This window comes from Scyliorhinus torazame, chromosome 14, assembly GCF_047496885.1.
Source record: "Scyliorhinus torazame isolate Kashiwa2021f chromosome 14, sScyTor2.1, whole genome shotgun sequence".
In the NCBI taxonomy this organism is placed as follows: Eukaryota; Metazoa; Chordata; class Chondrichthyes; order Carcharhiniformes; family Scyliorhinidae; genus Scyliorhinus; species Scyliorhinus torazame.
Window position 1 is genome coordinate 42682416 of NC_092720.1, and position 24488 is coordinate 42706903.

Sequence of the window (24488 nt, forward strand, 5' to 3'; positions counted from 1 at the left end):
TTTAGCATGGGTGGCACATGCAAAGAATTCATTGCAGATAGTTGGGGGCTATAGTCCCTATCAACAAGTGTTTGGTAGAAATCCTAAAATTCTGTCCATTTTGCTGAGCATTTAAATGCTTTACAAAGCAGTAGAAAAGCTTTTTTGGAAGCAGAAGTCTCTGAAAGAATTCACAGAGCTTTGAGGCATAATGTACGACCATCAAATACCATTTTTCAGCAAGGAGACATAGTATACTATAAGAGAGACAATTTTAATGAATGGAAAGGCCCAGGGAAGATCATAGGCATAGATGGGAAAACAATTATTTTGCAACATGGCAATCAAACTGTTAGGGTACATTCATCAAGGATAATGGGTACAGATTACAAATTTTTAAATTTAGACAGAGCAGACAGACATGACGAGGAACCAGGGTCACCTGGTACGCATGTGTTACAGAACTATGAGGACCAGTTAACTGATATAGACAGTGTGAGATTTTGGTGGCTTCCAATAAGTTAGATGAAAAAGTTATCAAAGATGCCAAACAGCAAGAATTGCATAGTTGGAGTGAATTTGGGGTATACACAGAAGTACCGGATAGGGGACAAAGAGCTCTATCCCACACATGGATTTACACGGAAAAGGTTCTTCCGGATGGAACTTATAAGGCAAAGGCCAGGCTTGTGTCGAAGGGATTTGAAGAAAACTGAGAAGATCCGGATTTAAGGGTAGATTCACCTACAACAGGAAAGGTTATTTTAAAGATCTTCTTGGCTCTATTAGCCACAAAGGCATGGGAATGCTAATCTATAGATATAAAAGCTACCTTCTTGCAGGGGCATTTTTCTCCGTCCTCCTAAAGAGGCAGCTAACACAGAAGTGATACTCTGGAAGTTTAATAAATGTGTATATGGATTAAATGATGCCTCCAAAGTCTGTTATTTTTCGGTAAGGTCAGTTTTGTTAAAGTTAGGCTTTTGCCAGTTTAAAGCAGATCCGGCAATGTTTTACTGGCACGATAAAGGAAATCTTTCTGGCACCTTTGTGATGCATGTCAATGATTTTTTGTGGGGTGGGACTAGTGATTTCGAAGCTATTGTAATCTCTGGTTTGAGGAAAGAATTCAGGGTTGGAAATCAGGCTTCCGGTGCATTTAAATATATTGGACTGGAAATCGGACAGACTAAGTTAGGGGCAACTTTATGTCAGCAATCTTATTTGGAAAGCATCAGCCCAATAGCAATTAGCCGTGGCCGGGTTTCACAAAAACACGCAATGGTTTCAAAGATGGAAAAAGAGCAACTGCAAAGTTTAATTGGGCAACTGAATTGGTTAGGTAGACATACGAGACCGGACGCGAGTTTTGATGTCTTAGAGTTGAGTACAAAAATGAATGATCCCAAAGTGGAAGACATAATAAGAGCAAATAAAGCTTTGGTCAAACTAAAAATGCAGGAGTGTGTTTTGCGGTTCCCGGTTTTAGGTGACCTTAGGCACTTGAAACTCCTAGTTTATAGTGGTGCGTCCTATGCAAATTTATGTGATGGGGTTGCAAGGAGGTTTTATAATGTTCCTTTTGGGGAACAATGGTAAATGTTGTCCTCTTGTGTGGGAAACAAAGAACATAAAGAGTGGTCAAACTCACTTTGGCTGCTGAGCCGTTACGCCTTGTAGAGGCGGTGGATATGGCCTTTTATATATCTCAGATATTGACAGAAATTTGGGGATTAGGGGATTTGGGTAATATACCTATTGAATGTCACATTGACAATAAATCCCTGTGGGAAAATGTGCACTCTACAAAAAGTGTAAATGAAGAAAGATTTAGGGTAGACATTGCAAGTTTGAAGCAGATGTTGGACAGTAAAAATTAAATGGGTTGACATTAGCTATCAATTGTCAAATTGTTTTACAAAAAGAGGGGCTAGCTCACAGAACCTTTTGGATATTGTTAAAGAAGGGCGCCTGTTTCTGTGACTATTGTTTTTTTCTTCCAAAAATGAAAAAAAGAAGGGGGGGAAATTGAGTGTGTGTTTTTGAGTTTCTTGTAATTTTGTTTTCACCTAATTATTTTTTTCTCCAAGGAAGGGGAGACTGTTAAGTAATGGGTTAAGAGACATTCCAATTAGTTGTCTCATTTATGTTAAGTATCCAATAATTGACACATATGTAAAGGGGCTTCAGGTGGCCTTTGTGTGAGGTGATGTGATGTCAGAGTTTTATGCAGAGTCTATTGAAGTAAATTAAAGGGGTTTGTGGAAAAGGAGCGGAACCTTTGACTCTTTATACAACAGCAGCTAAACGTATAACATGGATTGGGGTTACATAGGTATACGTACAGGACAGGCTCTCATGAGATGCCTAACACTATTAGTGCATCCACTGTTACAAGTAAAAAAAAAAAACACTCACATTTATATGGCATCTCTCGCAACCTCAGAATATTCCAAAGCACTTCACAATCAAGTTAGTGCTTTTGAAATGTGCTTATTGCTGTAATTCAGGAACCGTGGCAGCTAATTTGTGTACAACAGGCTCCCACAAACAGCAATCAAACTTATGATCAATAATCTGTTTTTAGGTATTGATTGAGGGATTAGTATTGCCCAGGACACCAGACGAATGCCCCAGCTCTTCCTGGAAGGAGACCATGGGATTTCCTAATGTGCACCTAGGTTTAGCGCCTCATCTGAAAAAATGAACCTGGAATCTGGAGCAAGGGTTGAAAGGACTCAAAGGTTTTCCTGTATCAGAGAGGAAGTAGGATTTTCAGACAAGTAACTGTCAATTAACGGGCCCAGGCGAGCAGGTTACAGCACCCAACAAATCCCTGGATGTAGACTTTACAAAAATGCAAAGACATGGCTTCACTGAAGGTCCAAGGCTGCCTTCAATCCTTTCCCTCTCAAGCAAGAATAATGGTGAATGACACCAAGGTTGAAGTTGATAAAAACAGTGAAATAAAACAGAGTGCAATATAGCACTTCAACTTTCCTGAAGTAATGTTAAAAGATCATTTATAAATCATTATAAAATAACAAACCTCATGCAAGTACAAACAGTAAGTAAAGTTTTAAAAAAGTAACATAGATTGGACTAAAGAAAACCAGCAATATTTGACGGTCTCAATGGGGACAGCTCCGAGTTGGTCCTTACATTTTGTAATGCATCCTAAATGTTAATGGCTAGCTGCAGTTCTGTTTATACACAGTACTCTGAAGCATACGTTAAACTCTGGAATTCACTCCCTAATCCTCTCTACCTCTTTTTATCCTTTATGATGCTCTTCAAAATCTACCTCTTTGACCAAGCTTTTTGTCTTCTGTTTCTAACACCTTACCTGACTCTGTGTCAAATTTGTTCAATAAAGTTATCATACGGATGTTTAACTCCACTCAAAGTGCCCGCCTAAAAGTGCGATATGAATGCAAGTTGTTATAAGGCTGTTATAAACAGACAAAGTTTTTGAAAGACTGCATCAATTCTTCAAGTTTTCAAGAAGGATGTAGTAAAATCTTCAATTCAAGCATGCATTGAAGCAGAGTATTTTTGTCACACTCTACTTCGGCAGAAGTATTGGTGTAGAAGGAAAAGTGAAAGCAAATAAGTTGAATCATTTCTTAAATTTTTTAAATTGTCTACAAAAATAATTGGAATTGGGAGATATACTGGTGGGATGAGGTGAAGTGGGATAGGAGGAGGCGAGCGGTGCACTAACACCAGTACAGACTTGACGGGTTGAATGGCCTGTTCCTGTGCAGTAAATACTGTGTAATTCTATGTAGTTAAAACAGAACAATGGTAGATGACGTTTAATGCAGACAAATGTAAAATGCTACTCACAGGCTGAAAATAAATTGATGTACACAGTATCATACATAGCATAGATGGTGCTTGAGGCTAAAAGAAACTTTCCAGATATAATTCACACATTAATGTGACCGGCCAATGCAGAGCAACTATTGACAAATCCAATGGAGTTTTGATTTACATACTCTGAGAAAAGAGGTATTCTTGGGGGGAAGAAGTGATTTGTTAGAAATGGAGAAGGTTGAACAGGGTACCCAGAAAGTTAACCTGGAAAATGAGTTTGAAATCAAACTGCAAGGAGTGCCTCTAAACCACAAAGAACAAAGAAAAGTACAGCACAGGAACAGGCCCTTCGGCCCTCCAAGCCTGCGCCGACCATGCTGCCCGGCTGAACTAAAATCTTCTACACTTCCGGAGTCCGTATCCCTCTATTCCCATCCTACTCATGTATTTGTCAAGATGCCCCTTAAATGTCACTATCGTCCCTGCTTCCACCACACCCTCCAGCAACGGGTTCCAGGCACCCTCTGTGTAAAAAACGTGCCTCGTACATCTCCTCTAAACCTTGCCCCTCGCACCTTAAACCTATGCCCCCTAGTAATTGACCCCTCTACCCTGGGAAAAAGTCTCAGACCATCCACTCTGGCTATACCCCTCATAATTTTGTATACTTCTATCAGGTCGCCCCTCAACCTCCGTCGTTCCAGTGAGAACAAACCGAGTTTATTCAGCCTCTCCTCAAAGCTAATGCCCTCCATACCAGGCAACATTCTGGTAAATCTCTTCTGCACCCTCTCTAAAGCCTCCACATCCTTCTGGTAGTGTGGCGTCCAAAATTGAACACTATACTCCAAGTGTGACCTAACTAAGGTTCTATACAGCTGCAACATGACTTGCCAATTTTTATACTCCATGCCCCGGCCACTGAAGGCAAGCATGCCGTATGCCTTCTTGGCTACCTTCTCCACCTGTGTTGCCCCTTTCAGTGACCTGTGGGCCTGTACACCTAGATCTCTCTGACCGTCAATACTCTTGAGGGTTCTACCATTCACTGTATATTCCCTACCTGTATTAGACCTTCCAAAATGCATGACCTCACATTTGTCCGGTGAAGGGTAGGTCGTGCCTCACAAACCTTATTGAGTTCTTTGAGAAGGTGACCAAACAGGTGGATGAGGGTAAAGCAGTTGATGTGGTGTATGTGGATTTCAGTAAAGCGTTTGATAAGGTTCCCCACGGTAGGCTACTGCAGAAAATATGGAAGCATGGGATTCAGGAAGATTTAGCAGTTTGGATCAGAAATTGGCTAGCTGGAAGAAGACAAAGTGTGGTGGTTGATGGGAAGTGTTCAGTTACTAGTGGTGTTCCACAAGGATCTGTTTTGGGGCCACTGCTGTTTGTCATTTTTATAAATGACCTGGAGGAGGGCGTAGAAGGATTGGTGAGTAAATTTGCAGATGACACTAAAGTCGGTGGAGTTGTGGACAGTGCGGAAGGATGTTACAAGTTACAGAGGGACACAGATAAGCTGCAGCGCTGGGCTGAGAGGTGGCAAATGGAGTTTAATGCAGAAAAGTGTGAGGTGATTCATTTTGGAAGGAATAACAGGAAGACAGAGTACTGGGCTAATGGTAAGATTCTTGGCAGTGTGGATGAGCAGAGAGATCTCGGTGTCCATGTACATAGATCCCTGAAAGTTGCCACTCAGGTTGAGAGGGTTGTTAAGAAGGCGTACGGTGTGTTAGCTTTTATTGGTAGAGGGATTGAGTTTCGGAGCCATGAGGTCATGTTGCAGCTGTACAAAACTCTGGTGCGGCCGCATTTGGAGTATTGCGTGCAATTCTGGTCACCGCATTATAGGAAGGATGTGGAAGCATTGGAAAGGGTACAGAGGAGATTTACCAGAATGTTGCCTGGTATGGAGGGAAGATCTTATGAGGAAAGGCTGAGGGACTTGAGGCTGTTTTCGTTAGAGAGAAGAAGGTTAAGAGGTGACTTAATTGAGGCATACAAGATGATCAGAGGATTGGATAGGGTGGACAGTGAGAGCCTTTTTCCTCGGATGGTGATGTCTAGCACGAGGGGACATAGCTTTAAATTGAGGGGAGATAGATATAAGACAGACGTCAGAGGTAGGTTCTTTACTCAGAGAGTAGTAAGGGTGTGGAATGCCCTGCCTGCAACAGTAGTGGGCTCGCCAACACTAAGGGCATTCAAATCGTCATTGGATAGACATATGGACGATAAGGGAATAGTGTAAATGGGCTTTAGAGTGGTTTCACAGGTTGGCGCAACATGGAGGGCCGAAGGGCCTGTACTGCGCTGTAATGTTCTAAGTCTAAACTCCATCTGTCATCTCTCCGCCCAAGTGTCCAAACAATCTAAATCCTGCTCTATCCTCTGACAGTCCTCATCGCTATCCGCAATTCCAAAAACCTTTGTGTCGTCAGCAAACGTAATAATCAGACCAGTTACATTTTCCTCCAAATCATTTATATATACTACGAACAGCAAAGGTCCCAGCACTGATCCCCTTGGAATACCATTAGTCACAGCCCTCCAATCAGAAAAGCACCCTTCCATTGCTACGCTCTGCCTTCTGTGACCTAGCCAGTTCTGTATCCATGTAGGTACACTGATTCAAACCGGAGATGTGCAATGATAGGACTGGTATCAGGAAACTCTTCATACAGTGATCAACGAGTGTGAAATAAACTTCCAGAAAGATTAGTGGAAGTAAACACTGTGGACCCACTGAAGAGTTAATTGGATACTGTAAGTGGGCTGTCGGGACTGTGGATGGTTGCTTAGGATGCAGCTATATTGGCTATAATAGTGATCTCGTGTCCAATACTGTCCCCAAATCGAACTAATCGCACGTCAGTGGGGAGTATAGGTATTCGAACACTTCAATAGATCACATAACGCGATTGCTATCTGCTCTTCCAAATTCAAGGCTTTTCAATTATAATTATCTGATAATTTTTCAGTAGCTTCGTTATGTCACTTATAGTGAACACTTTTAGTGCAAAGAAAACTTTAGAATTGTGATGAAAGATGATGGGAATTCCATTTTTCAGCTGGGAAAATCCCATTTCTCCAGGCGCCCCCAGCGTGGCCACACTTTTCTCAGGATTTGTGCTCCCACTAGGATACAAACGGCTCAAAATGTAAAGCGCAGCTCCCATCCCCGGTTCACACTGACCCCTGGAGTCAGATTGACACCAGTTCATTTTTTTGTGATTGTTCTAGGTAATGCGAGAGCCACTGCATTTTAACCCTACAAAGACAGATTCCCGACAGGGCAGCAGGGCCGCTGAAAGTGATCACATTCGACATTGCAGCATTTGAAACTAATAAGTGAATTCTGACCCCACCACATCCCCCCATTAACTCTGAGATAATAGACATAGCCGGAGCTGCCACACAGCAATGTCTGAGAATTGCAAGGCGAGTGAGGTAAACGACAGCAGCCAAATAAACCTACATAAAGCCCTGATCTACACTGCATGACACTTTGGTCTGCGTTGTCCTGATTCACACAACGGAATTCTCCAAGTGAGTTATTCTCAGTTGTCTCTCCGTTTCCTTGCACCGATTCGGCCCACAACGAAGAATACATAAAATATCCATCAGTGAGAGAGTGAGCGGTGAGGAGCCCCCTCCCCTGATCAGTGAGTGAGAAAGAGGGGTGAGGTGTGAGGGACCCCCCGACTGATCCACCAGTGAGAGAGTGAAGGACCCACCTCCACTGCTCCATCAGTGAGACACCCTCCTCCACTGCCCCATCAGAGAGGGACCCCCTCCACTGCCCCATCAGTGAGGGACCCCCTCCACTGCCCCATCAGTGAGAGACCCCCCCTCCACTGCCCCATCAGTGAGAGACCCCCCTCCACTGCCCCATCAGTGAGAGACCCCCCTCCACTGCCCCATCAGTGAGGGACCCCCTCCACTGCCCCATCAGTGAGAGACCCCCTCCAATGCCCCATCAGTGAGAGACCCCCTCCACTGCCCCATCAGTGAGAGACCCCCCTCCACTGCCCCATCAGTGAGGGGCCCCCTCCACTGACGCATCAGTGAGAGACCCCCCTCCACTGACCCATCAGTGAGAGACCCCCCTCCACTGACCCATCAGTGAGGGACCCCCCTCCACTGACCCATCAGTGAGGGACCCACCCACTGCCCCATCAGTGAGGGACCCCCTCCACTGCCCCATCAATGAGAGAAACCCTCCACTGCCCCATCAGTGAGAAACCCCCTCTCCACAATCCCATCAGTGAGGGACTTCCACCACTGATCCATCAGTGAGAGACCCCCCCTCCAGTGCCCCATCAGGGAGGGGCCCCCCTCCACTGCTCCGTCAGTGAGAGACCCCCCTCCACTGCCCCCTCAGTGAGGGACACACATACTGACCCATCAGTGAGGGACCCCCTCCACTGCCCCATCAATGAGAGACCCCCCTCCACTGACCCATCAGTGAGAGACCCCCTCCACTGCCCCCTCAGTGAGGGACCCCCTCCACTGCCCCATCAGTGAGGGACCCCCTCCACTGCCCCATCAGTGAGGGACCCCCTCCACTGCCCCATCAGTGAGGGACCCCCTCCACTGCCCCATCAGTGAGGGACCCCATCCACTGCCCCATCAGTGAGAGACCCCACTCCATTGCCCCCTCAGTGAGAGACCCCCCTCCATTGCCCCCTCAGTGAGGGACCCACCCACTGACCCATCAGTGAGAGAACCCCTCCACTGACCCATCAGTGAGAGACCCCCCTCCACTGACCCATCAGTGAGGGACCCCCCTCCACTGCCCCATCAGTGAGGGACCCCCTCCACTGCCCCATCAATGAGAGAAACCCTCCACTGCCCCATCAGTGAGAAACCCCCCCTCCACAATCCCATCAGTGAGGGACTTCCACCACTGATCCATCAGTGAGAGACCCCCCCTCCACTGCCCCATCAGGGAGGGGCCCCCCTCCACTGCTCCGTCAGTGAGAGACCCCCCTCCACTGCCCCCTCAGTGAGAGACCCCCCTCCACTGCCCCATCAGTGAGGGACACACATACTGACCCATCAGTGAGGGACCCCCTCCACTGCCCCATCAGTGAGAGACCCCCCTCCACTGACCCATCAGTGAGAGACCCCCTCCACTGCCCCCTCAGTGAGGGACCCCCTCCACTGCCCCATCAGTGAGGGACCCCCTCCACTGCCCCATCAGTGAGGGACCCCCTCCACTGCCCCATCAGTGAGGGACCCCCTCCACTGCCCCATCAGTGAGGGACCCCCTCCACTGCCCCATCAGTGAGGGACCCCCTCCACTGCCCCATCAGTGAGGGACCCCCTCCACTGCCCCATCAGTGAGGGACCCCCTCCACTGCCCCATCAGTGAGGGACCCCCTCCACTGCCCCATCAGTGAGGGACCCCCATCCACTGCCCCATCAGTGAGAGACCCCCCTCCACTGCCCCATCAGTGAGAGACCCCCCTCCACTGCCCCATTAGTGAGAGACCACCCTCCACTGCTCCATCAGAGAGAGACCCCCCTCCACTGGCCCATCAGTGAGGGACTCCCCACCGCTGCTCCATCAGAGAGAGACCCCCCTCCACTGGTCCATCAGTGAGAGACCCCCCCTCCACTGCCCCATCAGTGAGGGAACCCCCTACACTGATCCATCAGTGAGAGAGTGAGGGGTGAGGAGCCCCCTCTGCTGATCAGTCAGTGAGGGGTGAGGAGCCCCCTCCGCTGATCAGTCAGTGAGAGAACCCCACCTCCCTCCGCTGAACAGTGAGTGAGAAAGGGGGGTGAGGTATGAGGGACCCCCCTCCACTGCCCCATCAGTGAGGGCCCCCCTCCACTGCCCCATCAGTGAGGCACACCCCCCTCCACTGCCCCATCAGTGAGGGACTCTCCTCCGCTGCCCCATCAGTGAGAGACCCCCCTCCACTGCCCCATCTGTGAGAGACACCCCTCCACTGATCCATCAGTGAGAGACCCCCCTCCACTGATCCATCAGTGAGAGACCCCCCTCCACTGCCCCATCAGTGAGGGACCCCCCTCCACTGCCCAATCAGTGAGGGACCCCCCCCCCCCTGCTGATCCATCAGTGAGAGACCCCACTCCACTGCCCATCAGGGAGGGACCCCCCTCCACTGATCCATCAGTGAGAGACCCCCCTCCACTGCCCCATCAGTGAGAGACCCCCCTCCACTGCCCCATCAGTGAGAGACCCGCCTCCACTGTCCCATCAGTGAGGGACCCCCTCCACTGATCCATCAGTGAGAGACCCCCCTCCACTGCCCCATCAGTGAGGGACCCCTCTCCACTGCCCCATCAGTGATGGACGCCCCTCCACTGCCCCATCAGTGAGGGACCCCCCTCCACTGCCCCCTCAGTGAGGGACGCACCCACTGACCCATCAGTGAGAGACCCCCCTCCACTGACCCATCAGTGAGAGACCCCCCTCCAGTGCTCCATCAGTGAGAGGCCCACCCACTGCCCCATCAGTGAGGGACCCCTTCCACTGCCCCATCAATGAGAGAAACCCTCCACTGCCCCATCAGTGAGAATCCCCCCTCCACAATCCCATCAGTGAGGGACTTCCGCCACTGATCCATCAGTGAGAGACCCCCCCTCCACTGCCCCATCAGGGAGGGGCCCCCCTCCACTGCTCCATCAGTGAGGGACCCCCTCCACTGCTCCATCAGTGAGGGACCCCCTCCACTGCCCCATCAGTGAGAGACCCCCCTCCACTGCCCCATCAGTGAGAGACCCCCCCTCCACTGCCCCATCAGTGAGAGACCCCCCTCCACTGCCCCATCAGTGAGAGACCCCCCTCCCCTGCCCCACCAGTGATGGACCCACCCACTGACCCATCAGTGAGAGACCCCACTCCACTGCTCCATCAGTGAGAGACCCCCCTCCATTGCCCCCTCAGTGAGGGACCCACCCACTGACCCATCAGTGAGAGACCCCCCTCCACTGCTCCATCAGTGAGAGACCTCCCCCACTGCTCCATCAGTGAGAGACCACCCTCCACTGCCCCATTAGTGAGAGACCCCCTTCCACTGCTCCCTCAGTGAGAGAACCCCCTCCACTGACCCATCAGTGAGGGACTCCCCACCGCTGCTCCATCATTGAGAGACCCCCCTCCGCTGCTCCATCAGTGAGAGACCCCCCTCCGCTGCCCCATCAGTGGGAGACCCCCCTCCACTGCCCCATCTGTGAGAGACCCCCCTCCACTGGTCCATCAGTGAGAGACCCCCCCTCCACTGATCCATCAGTGAGAGAGTGAGGGGTGAGGAGCCCCCTCCGCTGATCAGTCTGTGAGAGAGTGAGGGGTGAGGAGCCCCCTCCGCTGATCAGTCAGTGAGAGAACCCCACCTCCCTCCGCTGAACAGTGAGTGAGAAAGGGGTGTGAGGTATGAGGGACCCCCCTCCACTGCCCTATCAGTGAGGGACCCCCCTCCACTGCCCCATCAGTGAGGGACCCCCCTCCACTGCCCAATCAGTGAGGGACCCCCCTCCACTGCCCTATCAGTGAGGGACCCCCCTCCACTGCCCCATCAGTGAGGGACCCCCCCTCCACTGCTCCATCAGTGAGAGACCCTCCTCCACTGACCCATCAGTGAGGGACTCCCCTCCACTGACCCATCAGTGAGAGACTCCCCTCCACTGATCCATCAGTGAGGGGCCCCCCTCCACTGACCCATCTGTGAGAGACCCCCCTCCGCTGCCCCATCAGTGAGGGACCCCCCTCCACTGGTCCATCAGTGAGAGACCCCCCTTCCACTGCCCCATCAGTGAGAGACCCCCCTCCACTGATACATCAGTGAGAGAGTGAGGGGTGAGGAGCCCCCTCCGCTGATCAGTCAGTGAGAGAACCCCACCTCCCTCCGCTGAACAGTCAGTGAGAAAGAGGGGTGAGGTATGAGGGACGCCCCTCCACTGACGCATCAGTGAGGGACCCCCCTCCACTGCCCCTTCAGTGAGGGACCCCCCTCCACTGACCCATCAGTGAGCGACCCCCCCCTCCACTGGTCCATCAGTGAGAGACCCCCTCCACTGCCCCATCAGTGAGAGACCCCGTCCACTGACCCATCAGTGAGGGACCCCCCCCCTCCACTGATCCATCAGTGAGAGACCCTCCTCCACTGCCACATCAGTGAGAGACACAACTCCACTGCCCCAATAGTGAGGGAACCCCTCCAATGCCCCATTCGTGATAGACCCCCCTCCACTGTCCCATCGCTGAGAAGCCCTCCCTCCACTGACCCATCAGTGAGGGACCCCCCTCAACTGATCCATCAGTGAGAGTCCCCCTCTACTGACCCATCACTGAGGGACTCTCCTCCACTGATCCATCAGTGAGAGACCCCCCCTCCACTGATCCATCAGTGAGGGACCCCCCTCCACTGGTCCATTAGTGAGGGACCCCCCTCCACTAATCCATCAGTGAGAGACACTCCTCCACTGATCCATCAGAGAGGGACCCGCCTCTGATCAATCAGTGAGATTGAGGGACCCCACACTGATCAATCAGTGAGAGTGAGGGACCCCACACTGATCAATCAGTGAGAGTGAGGGACCCCACACAGATCAGTGAGAGTGAGGGAGCCCACACTGACCAATCAGTGAGAGTGGGTGACCCCACACTGACCAATCAGTGAGAGTGAGGGACCCGCCTCTGATCAATCAGTGAGAGTGAGGGACCCCACACTGATCAATCAGTGAGAGTGAGGGACCCCACACAGATCAGTGAGAGTGAGGGACACCACACTGACCAATCAGTTAGAGTGAGGGACCCACACTGATCAATCAGTGAGAGTGAGGGAGCCCACACTGACAAATCAGTGAGAGTGTGGGACGCCACACAGACCAATCAGTGAGAGTGAGGGACGCCACACTGACCAATCAGTGAGAGTGAGGGACCCCACACTGACCAATCAGTGAGAGTGAGGGACCCCACACTGACCAATCAGTGAGAGTGAGGGACCCTACACTGACCAACCAGTGAGAGTGAGGGAGCCCACACTGACCAATCAGTGAGAGTGAGGGACCCCACACTGACCAATCAGTGAGAGTGAGGGACCCCACACTGACCAATCAGTGAGAGTGAGGGAGCCCACACTGACCAATCAGTGAGAGTGGGTGACCCCACACTGACCAATCAGTGAGAGTGAGGGACCCGCCTCTGATCAATCAGTGAGAGTGAGGGACCCCACACTGATCAATCAGTGAGAGTGAGGGACCCCACACAGATCAGTGAGAGTGAGGGACACCACACTGACCAATCAGTGAGAGTGAGGGAATCACACTGATCAATCAGTGAGAGTGAGGGAACCACACTGATCAATCAGTGAGAGTGAGGGACCCCACACTGATCAATCAGTGAGAGTGAGGGACACCACACTGACCAATCAGTGAGAGTGAGGGACACCACACTGACCAATCAGTGAGAGTGAGGGAGCCCACACTGACCAATCAGTGAGAGTGAGGGAGCCCACACTGATCAATCAGTGAGAGTGAGGGAGCCCACACTGACCAATCAGTGTGAGTGAGGGAGCCCACACTGACCAATCAGTGAGAGTGAGGGACCCACACTGACCAATCAGTGAGAGTGAGGGACCCACACTGATCAATCAGTGAGAGTGAGGGACCCCACACTGATCAATCAGTGAGAGTGCGGGACCCCACACTGACCAATCAGTGAGAATGAGGGACCCCACACTGATCAATCAGTGAGTGTGAGGGACACACACTGATCAGTGAGAGTGAGAGACCCACACCGATCAATCAGTGAGAGTGAGGGACCCCACACTGATCAGTGAGACTGAGGGAGCCCTCACTGACCAATCAGTGAGAGTGAGGGACCCACACTTATCAATCAGTGAGAGTGAGGGACCCACACTGATCAATCAGTGAGAGTGCGGGACCCCACACTGACCAATCAGTGAGAGTGAGGGACCCACACTGACCAATCAGTGAGTGTGAGGGACCCACACTGACCAATCAGTGAGAGTGAGAGACCCACACCGATCAATCAGTGAGAGTGAGGGACCCCACACTGACCAATCAGTGAGAGTGAGGGAGCCCACACTGACCAATCAGTGAGAGTGAGGGACCCACACTGACCAATCAGTGAGTGTGAGGGACCCACACTGACCAATCAGTGAGAGTGAGAGACCCACACCGATCAATCAGTGAGAGTGAGGGACCCCACACTGACCAATCAGTGAGAGTGAGGGACCCCACACCGACCAATCAGTGAGAGTGAGGGACCCCACACTGACCAATCAGTGAGAGTGAGGGACCCCACACTGACCAATCAGTGAGAATGAGGGAGCGCACACTGACCAATCAGTGAGAGTGAGGGACCCCACACTGATCAATCAGTGAGAGTGAGGGACCCCACACTGATCAATCAGTGAGAGTGAGGGACCCCACACTGACCAATCAGTGAGAGTGAGGGAGCCCATACTGATCAATCAGTGAGAGTGAGGGAGCCCACACTGACCAATCAGTGAGAGTGATGGAGCCCACACTGACCAATCAGTGAGAGTGAGGGAGCCCACACTGACCAATCAGTGAGAGTGAGGGACCCCACACCGACCAATCAGTGAGAGTGAGGGACCCCACACTGACCAATCAGTGAGAGTGAGGGACCCCACACTGACCAATCAGTGAGAGTGAGGGACCCCACACTGATCAATCAGTGAGAGTGAGGGACCCCACACTGATCAATCAGTGAGAGTGAGGGACCCCACACTGATCAATCAGTGAGAGTGAGGGACCCCACACTGACCAATCAGTGAGAGTGAGGGAGCCCATACTGATCAATCAGTGAGAGTGAGGGAGCCCACACTGACCAATCAGTGAGAGTGATGGAGCCCACACTGACCAATCAGTGAGAGTGAGGGAGCCCGCACTGATCAATCAGTGAGAGTGAGGGACCCCACACGGACCAATCAGTGAGAGTGAGGGAGCCCGCACTGATCAATCAGTGAGAGTGATGGAGCCCACACTGACCAATCAGTGAGAGTGAGGGAGCCCGCACTGATCAATCAGTGAGAGTGAGGGACCCCACACTGACCAATCAGTGAGAGTGAGGGACCCCACACCGACCAATCAGTGAGAGTGAGGGACCCCACACTGACCAATCAGTGAGAGTGAGGGACCCCACACTGACCAATCAGTGAGAGTGAGGGAGCGCACACTGACCAATCAGTGAGAGTGAGGGACCCCACACTGATCAATCAGTGAGAGTGAGGGACCCCACACTGATCAATCAGTGAGAGTGAGGGACCCCACACTGACCAATCAGTGAGAGTGAGGGAGCCCATACTGATCAATCAGTGAGAGTGAGGGAGCCCACACTGACCAATCAGTGAGAGTGATGGAGCCCACACTGACCAATCAGTGAGAGTGAGGGAGCCCGCACTGATCAATCAGTGAGAGTGAGGGACCCCACACGGACCAATCAGTGAGAGTGAGGGACCCCACACTGATCAATCAGTGAGAGTGAGAGACCACCCCCCCCCCTCAATTGATCAGTGAGGAATCCCACACTCATGACAAATTAGAAAGAGTTAGATCCCCCCCCCCCCATTGATCAGACTCTGTTAAACAGACTAGCTCGGGGATTTGGTTCCGAGTTAATCCCCAAAGTCAGAGGTTGTGGAGGATGATGAAAATGTTTCAGCTGAAACTCCGCCGCGCTATCACCGAACACAATTCCACGAAGTGAGAAAGAACACCCCCCCGATCAGGAGGCCAGCAGCTGACAGGTTAGTCTCTGCCCTGTTTCACCCCCTCACTCCTGGAAGGGGGCACTTCTCCTCATTGCCAAACATGCAACTGGAAAGCCCTGCAAACATATGAAGGTTTTAAACTGCGTTTGTGGCGTGGGATTTTCCAGCCTTCGAATGGAATTGACATGAACATTGCTGGCTCGCACCGTGAAGGTGTGGGTGAGAAGAGCCCCGCCGTCAGAAAAGCGCACTTACATCTCAGCCCGAAGCTCCAGCGAAGCTGCCGGTCTCAGTAGAAGGTAGTGGAGGTAGATCAGCACAACTTTGAAATCCATGCCTGCCCCCTCTCTGTGAAGTTCACAAGTGAGTGCTGCTCCGGATTCAGCTCTGCTCGCTCTGATCCCTGCTCCCGAAGCTGCTCCCAGTTACTTCATCCCGTTAGCCCGTAAACCAATCGTAATGTTCCCTGGATAACGGGTAGGGATTATTCTGAGGATTTGTTCGGGTTTTTGTTGTTGCAATCCCACTCGCTGCTTTAACTTTCCTCCCAGCTCCTCCCAAAACTCTTTAGGGATAATTTCCCCACCCCTCTGTCTCTCTCGCTCTCTCTCCTTCCAATGCTTCCCTGCTCAGTTGCTTTCTTGACACTGAGTGAAGGAGCTGCTCTGCTCACTCACCGGTTCTTTCAAACCACAAGCAACTTCCCCCTTTCTCCTCACATGTGACACTCCGGAGTCATAGTTACAGCACACCCACGGCAGGATCTTATCCGGCTTCTGTGTTGCTCATTAGTTTGCAGCATCTCATCTACATGCAGTCATCTTCACATTGCTTGCTTGCATATGCCAGTGTTAATTACATTGCACTGTACTGACCCCAGTGCAATTTAAGCTGCCGACGGCAATGCTTGTTTTATTTCCCATCTTGTTCAGATACCCGCTTTGCCCCGGGGGCACTCTCGAATCGGTATCGCCATCGTAACCAGAGGCGTATACTGAGTATCGATTCCAACTGGGCAGAGCCTTCCCAACGTCAGCTGTGCTCTTGGAGAGTTTCCCTCCTGCCCCAGCGAGAAAGATGCCAGCGTTAGTCCCAGGAATGAGGAACTTCAGTTACGTGGAGAGGTTGGGGCTGTTCTCCTTGGAGAGAAGAAGGCTAAGAGGAGATTTGATAGAAATGCTCAAAATCACCTGGAGGCTGGACAGATATGATAGGGAGAAACTGATTGATCCCCTACATAAAAGGATCAAGAACCAGAAATAAAAGCAGCAAATGTCATGTGAGAAAAAACTTTTTCACACAACAAGCGGTTCGGGATCGCACGGCCCGGAAGTGTGGTGGAGGCAGATTCAATCGAGGCATTCTAGAGGGCATGAGGTGATTATTTGAATGGAAACAATGTGCAGGGTGGCACAGTGGTTAGCACTGCTGCCCCACAGCGCCAGGGATCCAGGTTCAATTCTGGCCTGAGTGACCGTGTGAAGTTTGCACTTTCTCCTTCCGGAGGGTCCGTGCAGACTTGATGGACTAAATAGCCTCCTCTTGCACTGCCACAATTCTGTAATTATTTGATTCCTCTCATGCGTGCCTCTCGCTATTGCTTCAAGAGTTGCATTTGGCAGAATTTGGGAACAGGTATCCCTTTGCCCACGAATAGTGAGCAGTGTCGGGATGCAAAAACATTGGAATAAATGGGCGCTTTCTATTTAATTTTTAAAAAAATTTAGAGTACCCAATTACTTTTTCCAATTAAGGGTCAATTTAGTGTGGCCAATCCACCTACCCTGCACATCTTTGGGTTGTTGGGGTGAAACCCACGCAGACACAGGGGGAATGTGCAAACAGTGCTTTCAATTTGATGCTTAGGACTCCACGCTGAAAAATATGTCACCTTTGATTTTTGGAGAAAGAGAGACAAATCCCTAAAGACGTGCTTGTTAGGTAATTTGGACATTCTGAATTCTCCCTCGGTGTACCCGAACAGGCGCCGGAATGTGACGATGAGGGGCTTTTCACAGTAGCTTCATGCAGTGTTAATGTGCCTTGTGACAATAAAGATTATTATTATTATTTGACATTGTTCCTTGGTTAAAGTTGGGGATCCAATTTGGGTCGCAACCTCCCAAGCTCAACTTCCCTGATTGTCAAAACGAGAGCCACCGACTTCTAGGTTTGCAGTGTACCCATGTGAATGGACCATTGGGTGCCCTGTACACACAAATCGCAGTCCTAATGCCAGTTGTCAGAAGCCAATCCAATTGATCAGCGAATAGGCAAAGATTACACCAGTCCTTGAAGAGCCAAGGAGAGAAGCCTGGCACCTGGTATCCTCGGCCGTACCTAAAGGCTTGTTCACCATTTAGGTCAACTATAACTCCCAAAGATTAGTCCACAACTCGCAAACCTCAATGAAAATGAAGCTCGAGGATGAATTTTATTCGAGCCGCAGGCTGACAGTTTTGGGTGTGTGTTGTAATTATCAAATTTGCACCAGAAACTGGCACAAGTTGGATTTCTCCTCTGCTGTATCTACTATACATTTAAAACATTGTCCCAGATGACCATAGGCTGCTTTCCCCTATGAGGGGGACAACTGCCTTTGGCGGCCACCCCGTGCGACATGGTGGACACACACCACGGACTGGCACTGAAAATATGATTGTGCGTGCCCGCGGATCAGCGGCCCCCGATCGCTAGCCTGGCCGTCCGTGAGGTCCCCCTGGTGAAGGATCCCCCCGCCCCCCACCAGGGTGGCCGTGGACTGAGTCCGCAAAACATGGCTAGAACCACGCCGTTGGGAACTTGGCCAGTTTTCGTTGGAGAATCGCTGCGGGGGTCTCTGTCAATGGCCCCCCTACCCGCACCGAGTAGACCGCACGTGCACGGAAGCGGCGTCGGCCAGATTTCAGCGTCAGTGCCCATTCAGCGGCCCCTCGCCGATTGCGATTTCGGCTCGGAGAATCCCGCCCATTGTTCCTCATCCAAAATCTCTTTCTTTCAGAAATTACAATTTCCTGTATCTGGGGCGAAATTCTCTGGAAACGACGCGATGTCCACCGACTGGCACCCAAAACGGCGCAAATCAGTCGGGCATCGCTCCGCCCCAAAGGTGCGGAATGCTCCGCATCTTTGGGGGCCCAGCCCCAACCTTGAGGGGCTAGGCCCGCGCCTGACGAATTTACGCCCCGCCAGCTGGCAGAAAAGGCCTTTGGTGCCCCGCCAGCTGGCGCGGAAATGACATCTCCGGGCGGCGCATGCGCGGGAGCGTCAGCGGCCGCTGACGGCATTCCCGCGCATGCGCAGTGGAGGGAGTCTCTTCCGCCTCCGCCATGGTGGAGACCGTGGCGGAGGCGGAAGGGAAAGAGTGCCCCCACGGCACAGGCCCGCCCGTCGATCGGTGGGCCCCGATCGCTGGCCAGGCCACCGTGGGGGCACCCCCCGGGGCCAGATCGCCCCGCGCCCCCCCCCCCAGGACCCCAGAGCCCGCCCGCTCCGCCTTGTCCCACCGGTAAGGTAGGTGGTTTAAACTACGCCGGCGGGACAGGCATTTTAGCGGCGGGACTTCGGCCCATCCGGGCCGGAGAATCGCGGGGGGGGGGGGGGGGTGCGGGTGGGCCGCCAACCGGTGTGGCGCGATTCCTGCCCCCGCCGAATATCCGGTGGTGAAGAATTCGGCAACCGGCGGGGGCGGGATTCACGCCAGCCCCCGGCGATTCTCCGACCCGGCGGGGGGGTCGGAGACTCTCGCCCCTGATACCAGCATTTTCTCATCTCGCGTGAGGCCAATCTTCCTGGTATCCTGTTGCACATCAATGATGGGACGGGAAGAAGCTGGAGTAGAACATCATATAGCATCATGCGCTGAAAGGCCTGTTTCTTTGCTGCAAACTCCAAATAATTTTATCCATTGGTCCCAGTTAATCAGTATTTTCCTTCCTGTTCTCCTTCTTCCAGTTCTTGCTTTTCCAACAATTCAGTTATTCAGTTCCTTTGACATTGCAAAACTTTCACAGAATCACAGTGCAGAAGAGGCCCTTGCGCCCATCGAGTCTGCACCGACATGTGAAAAACACCTTACCGACCTCCCAATCCAATTTGGCAGCACCCTCCCAGGTAGTGCGTTCCAGGCCGTCACCGCCCTCTGGCTAAAAAAGGTTTCTTTTCAAATCCCCCTTAAACCTCCTGCCCCTCACCTTGAACTTGTGTCCCCTCGTGATTGGACTTTCAACTAAGGGGGACAGCTGCTCCCTATCCACACCCCTCTTAATCTAGTACACCTTGATCAGGTCGCCCCTCAGTCTTCTCTGCTCCAGCGAAAACAACCCAAGTCTATCCAACCTCTCTTCATAACTTAACTGTTCCATCCCAGACAACATCCTGGTGAATTGCCTCTGCACTCCCTCCAGTGCAATCATATCCTTCCTATAATGTGGCGACCAGAACGACAGACAGTATTCCAGCTGTGGCCTCACCAAAGTTTTATACAACTCCAACATGACCTCCCTGCTTTTGTAATCTATTCCTCGATTGATAAGGGCAAGTGTCGCATATGCCTTGTTCACCACCCTATTAACCTGCCCTCCTGCCTTTAGGGATCTGTGGACAAACACACCAAGGTCCCTTTGTTTCTCAGAACTTCCCAGTGTCAAGCTATTCACTGAATGCTTCCTTGTCAAATTACTTCCCAAAGTGTATCACCTCACACTTTTCAGGATTAAATTCCATCTGCCACTTATCTGCCCTTTTGACCATCCCATCTATGTCATCCTGTAACCCAAGACACTCAATTCCTCATTGTTAACCACCCAGCCAATCTTTCTGTCATCTGCAAACTAACTGGTCCTATCCCCCACATAGTCATCTATGTCGTTTATATATATATGATGAACAATAAGGAGCCCAGCACAGATCCCTGTGGTAAGCCACTGGACAATGGCTTCTCGTCACTTTCAGTCCCCCAGTCAAGGGCCACTTTAGCCCACTTGGCTAGGCAGCTAATTCATGATGTTGAGCGAGGTCAGCAGCACGAGTTCAATTCTTGTACCGGCTGAGGTTATTCATGAAGGTTGGCCTTCTCAACCTTGCCCTTCCTTGAGGTGTAATGATCCTGAGGTTAAACCACCACCAGTCAATTCTCCCCCTCAAAGAGGAAAGCAGCCTATGGTCATCTGGGACAATAGTGACTTTACTTACTTACTAATCACTAAAGCAGCCTTTTGTCACCACCCCCTGACTCCTACAATCAAGCCATTTTTGAATACACCTTATGAAATTACCCTGTATCCCATGTGCATTTGCAGACTACAGGAGGGACCTAAATCACTTGGTTGCATGGTGTACCGAAAACAACCACTCTCTAAATGTTGAAAAGACCAAGGAACTGATCATCGACTTCAGGAAGCTTAGCACGACACACACTCCCGTCTGCATCCATGGCTCCGAAGTGGAGATGGGTGATAGCTTTAAGTTCCTGGGGGTCACCATCACCAACAGTCTGTCCTGGTCCACTCACGTTGATGCAACAGTCAAGAAAAGCCAACAGCGTCTCTACTTCCTATGGAAGCTAAAGAAATTTGGCATGTCTGCATCGACTCTCACAAACGTCTACAGATGTGCGATAGAGAGCATCCTATCCGGCTACTTCACAGCCTGGTATGGCAACTGCTCGGTCCAAGATCGCAAGAAACTGCAGACTGGGTGAACTCAGCCCAACGCATCACACAAGCTTGCCACCCCCACATTGATTCTGTATACACCTCCTGTTGCCTCACAAAGGCAGACAGCATTATCAGAGACCCCTCCCACCCAGGCATTGCCTTCTTCCAGACACTTCCATCAGGCAGAAGATACAGTAGGATGAAGATCCGCACATCAAGACATAGGAACAGCTTCTTCTCCACAGCTAAAAGACTCCTCAATGACTCCCCCTCAGACTGATCTGTTCCCTGTAAGAAAACCTATGGGGCTGGTTTAGCACAGTGGGCTAAACAGCTGGCTTGTAATGCAGAACAAGGCAACAACGCGGGTTCAATTCCTGTACCGGCCTCCCCGAACAGGCACCAGAATGTGGCGACTAGGGGCTTTTCACAGTAACTTCATTGAAGCCTACTTGTGACAATAAGCGATTATTATTATTATTATTCATGATGCCCTATGCTGCTCTTGCTCATGTATTTGCTTTGTTTGGCCCCTTGTTCCGCACTGTAACGAATCATTGTTTGTCGATGTACCAATGTTCTCTGTTAGATGTTTAGCTGCTGTTGTATAAAGAGTCAAAGGTACTTCTCCTTTTACAAACACCTTGGGCGGAATTCTCCCCCCCACGCCGGGTGGGAGAATCGCCCGGGCGCTGCGCGAGTCCCACCACGCTGTCCCGATGCCCGCACGCGATCCCCCCCCTCCCCCCAAACCGGCGCGGCGCGAATCACGGCTGGCCACTGGGTGAATCGCCACTTGCCGTTGGTAATGGGCGAGCGGCGATTCTCCAGCCCGGATGTGCCGTGCCACCTGCCCAACATGACAGGTTCCCGCCGGCGCCATCTACACCTGGTCAGCGTGGGAGGGCGAGGGGGTTTCCTGAACCGGCGGGCGGGGGGGGCTCAAAAGGGGTCTGGCCCGCGATCGGTGCCGACCGATCGGCGGGCCGGCCTCTCTGAAGGAGGACCTCCTTTCTTCCGCTGCCCCGCAAGATCGATCCGCCATCTTCTTGCGGGGCGGCCGCGGGGAGGACAGCAACCGCGCATGCGCGGGTGACATCATTTACGCGGCACCGGTCGCGTCATTTATGCGGTGCCGCTTTTACGCAGTGCCAAGGCCGGGCGCGTGTAAATGACGCGGCACCGCTCCTAGCCCCCCGGGGGTGGGAGAATAGGGGGCTGGGAACAGCCTCCGACGCCGGAGTGAAAGACTCCGGTTTTCACTCCGGCGTCGGGACTTAGTCTCCCGATGGGAGAATTGCCTGGTTAATTTACTTCAACAGACTCTGCACAAAACTAAATCTTCACATCACCTTACCCAAAGGCCACCTGAAACCCTTTACATATCAGTGTCAATTATTGGATACTTAACATAAATGAGACAACTAAATGGAATGTCTCTTAACCCATTACTTAACAGCGTCCCCTTCCTTCCTTGGAGAAAAAAAAATTAGGTGAAGACAAATTTACAAGAAACTCAAAAACATACATGCAATTTCCCCCTTCTTTTTTTTCTTTCTTTTTGGAAGAAAAAAAAAAGTCACAGAAACAGGCGCCCTTCATTAACAATATCCAAAAGTTTCTGTGAACTAGCCCCTCTTTTTGTAAAACAGTCTGACAGTTGATAGCTAATGTCAACCCATTTAATTTTTGCTATTTCCCCTCTGTCCAACATCTGCTTCAAACATGCGATGTCTATCCTTACCCTTTTTTCATTGACACTTTTCGTAGAGTGCACATTTTCCCACAGGGATTTATTGTCAATGTGACATTCAATAGGTATATTACACAAATCCCCTAATCCCCAAATTTCTGTCAATATCTGAGATATATAAAAGGCCATATCCACCGCCTCTACAAGGCTTAACGGCTCAGCAGCCAAAGTGAGTTTGACCACTCTTTATGTTCTTTATTTCCCACACAAGAGGACAACATTTACCATTGTTCCCCAAAAGGAAAATTATAAAACCTCCTGCGCTTGAAACCCCAGCACATAAATTTGCATAGGACGCACCACTATAAACTATGAGTTTCAAGTGCCTAAGGTCACCTAAAACCGGGAACCTCAAAACACACTCCTGCATTTTTAGTTTGGCCAATGCTTTATTTGCTCTTATTATGTCTTCCACTTTGGGATCATTCATTTTTGTACTCAACTCTAAGACATCAAAACTCACGTCCGGTCTCCTCTGGTTACCTAACCAATTCAGTTGCCCAATTAAACTTTGCAGTTGCTCTTTTTCCATCTTTGAAACCATTGCGTGTTTTTGTGAAACCCGGCCACGACTAATTGCTATTGGGCTGATGCTTTCCAAATAAGATTGCTGACATAAAGTTGCCCCTAACTTAGTTTGGCCAATTTCCAGTCCAATATATTTAAATGCACCGGAAGCCTGACTTCCAACCCTGAATTATTTTCTCAAACCAGAGATTACAATAGCTTCAAAATCACTAGTTCCACCACAGAAAAAATCATCGACATGCATCAAAAAGATGCCAGAAAGATTTCTTTTATAGTGCCAGTAAAACATTGCCAGATCTGCTTTGAACTGGCAACAGCCTAACTTTAACACAAATGACCTTACCGAAAAATACCAGACTCTCGAGGCATCATTTAATCCATAAATACATTTGTTCAACTTCCAGAGTACCCCTTCTGTGTTAGCTGCTTCTTTAGGAGGACAGCGAAAAATGTCTCTCTGGAGCTTATGCCCCTGCAAAAAGGCAGCTTTTATATCTATAGATTTGCATTCCCATGCCTTTGTGGCTAATAGAGCCAAGAAAATCTTTAAAATAACCTTTCCTGCCATAGGTGAATCTACCCTTAAATCCTGATCTTCTAAATTTTCTTCAAATCCCCTTGCCACAAGCCTGACCTTTGCCTTATAAGTTCCATCCGGAAGAACCTTTTCCATGCAAATCCATCTGTGGGTCAGAGCTCTTTGTCCCCTATCCAGTACTTCCATGCATACCCCAAATTCACTCCAACTATCCAGTTCTTGCTGTTTGGATCTTTGCTAACTTTTTCATCTAATTTATTGGAAGCCACCAAAATCTCACGTGCATGTGGGCTTCTACTCCTAATAGTATTCGTAGCCTGACTCATGTTCCGAGATCTTGATAAAACACATCCCCTCTCCCGCCTGGTATCTCGTTCAGTAATGCTACTGCTTGATCTTTCCCTTCTGCTGTGGGATATCCTTTCAATTGTTCTCAACCTTTTCTTGTGGACCTGTTCATGTACTATCTGAAC

The 24488-nt window shown here is 50.7% G+C and overlaps 1 protein-coding gene and 1 long non-coding RNA gene across 4 annotated transcripts in view; one reads left to right on the forward strand and one right to left on the reverse strand.

Moving 5' to 3' along the window:
* The window catches only part of LOC140389667 (uncharacterized), a 405956-nt gene extending 389356 nt beyond the window's left edge, over nucleotides 1-16600 (reverse strand). For 2 of the 3 annotated variants that reach the window (XM_072474013.1, XM_072474011.1), the window contains exon 1: nucleotides 15795-16599. In XM_072474013.1, the coding sequence (XP_072330114.1) occupies nucleotides 15795-15874 (80 nt within the window). In that variant the 5' untranslated portion in view covers nucleotides 15875-16599. Of the gene's footprint in view, nucleotides 1-15794 lie in introns of all 3 variants that reach the window. The other variant, XM_072474012.1, reaches the window with a different exon arrangement.
* LOC140389670 (uncharacterized) overlaps nucleotides 15406-24488 on the forward strand; it is a 114248-nt gene continuing 105165 nt past the window's right edge. Inside the window, exon 1 of the long non-coding RNA XR_011934445.1 lies at nucleotides 15406-15575. This is a non-coding gene — a long non-coding RNA (uncharacterized lncRNA). The remainder of the gene's footprint in view (nucleotides 15576-24488) is intronic.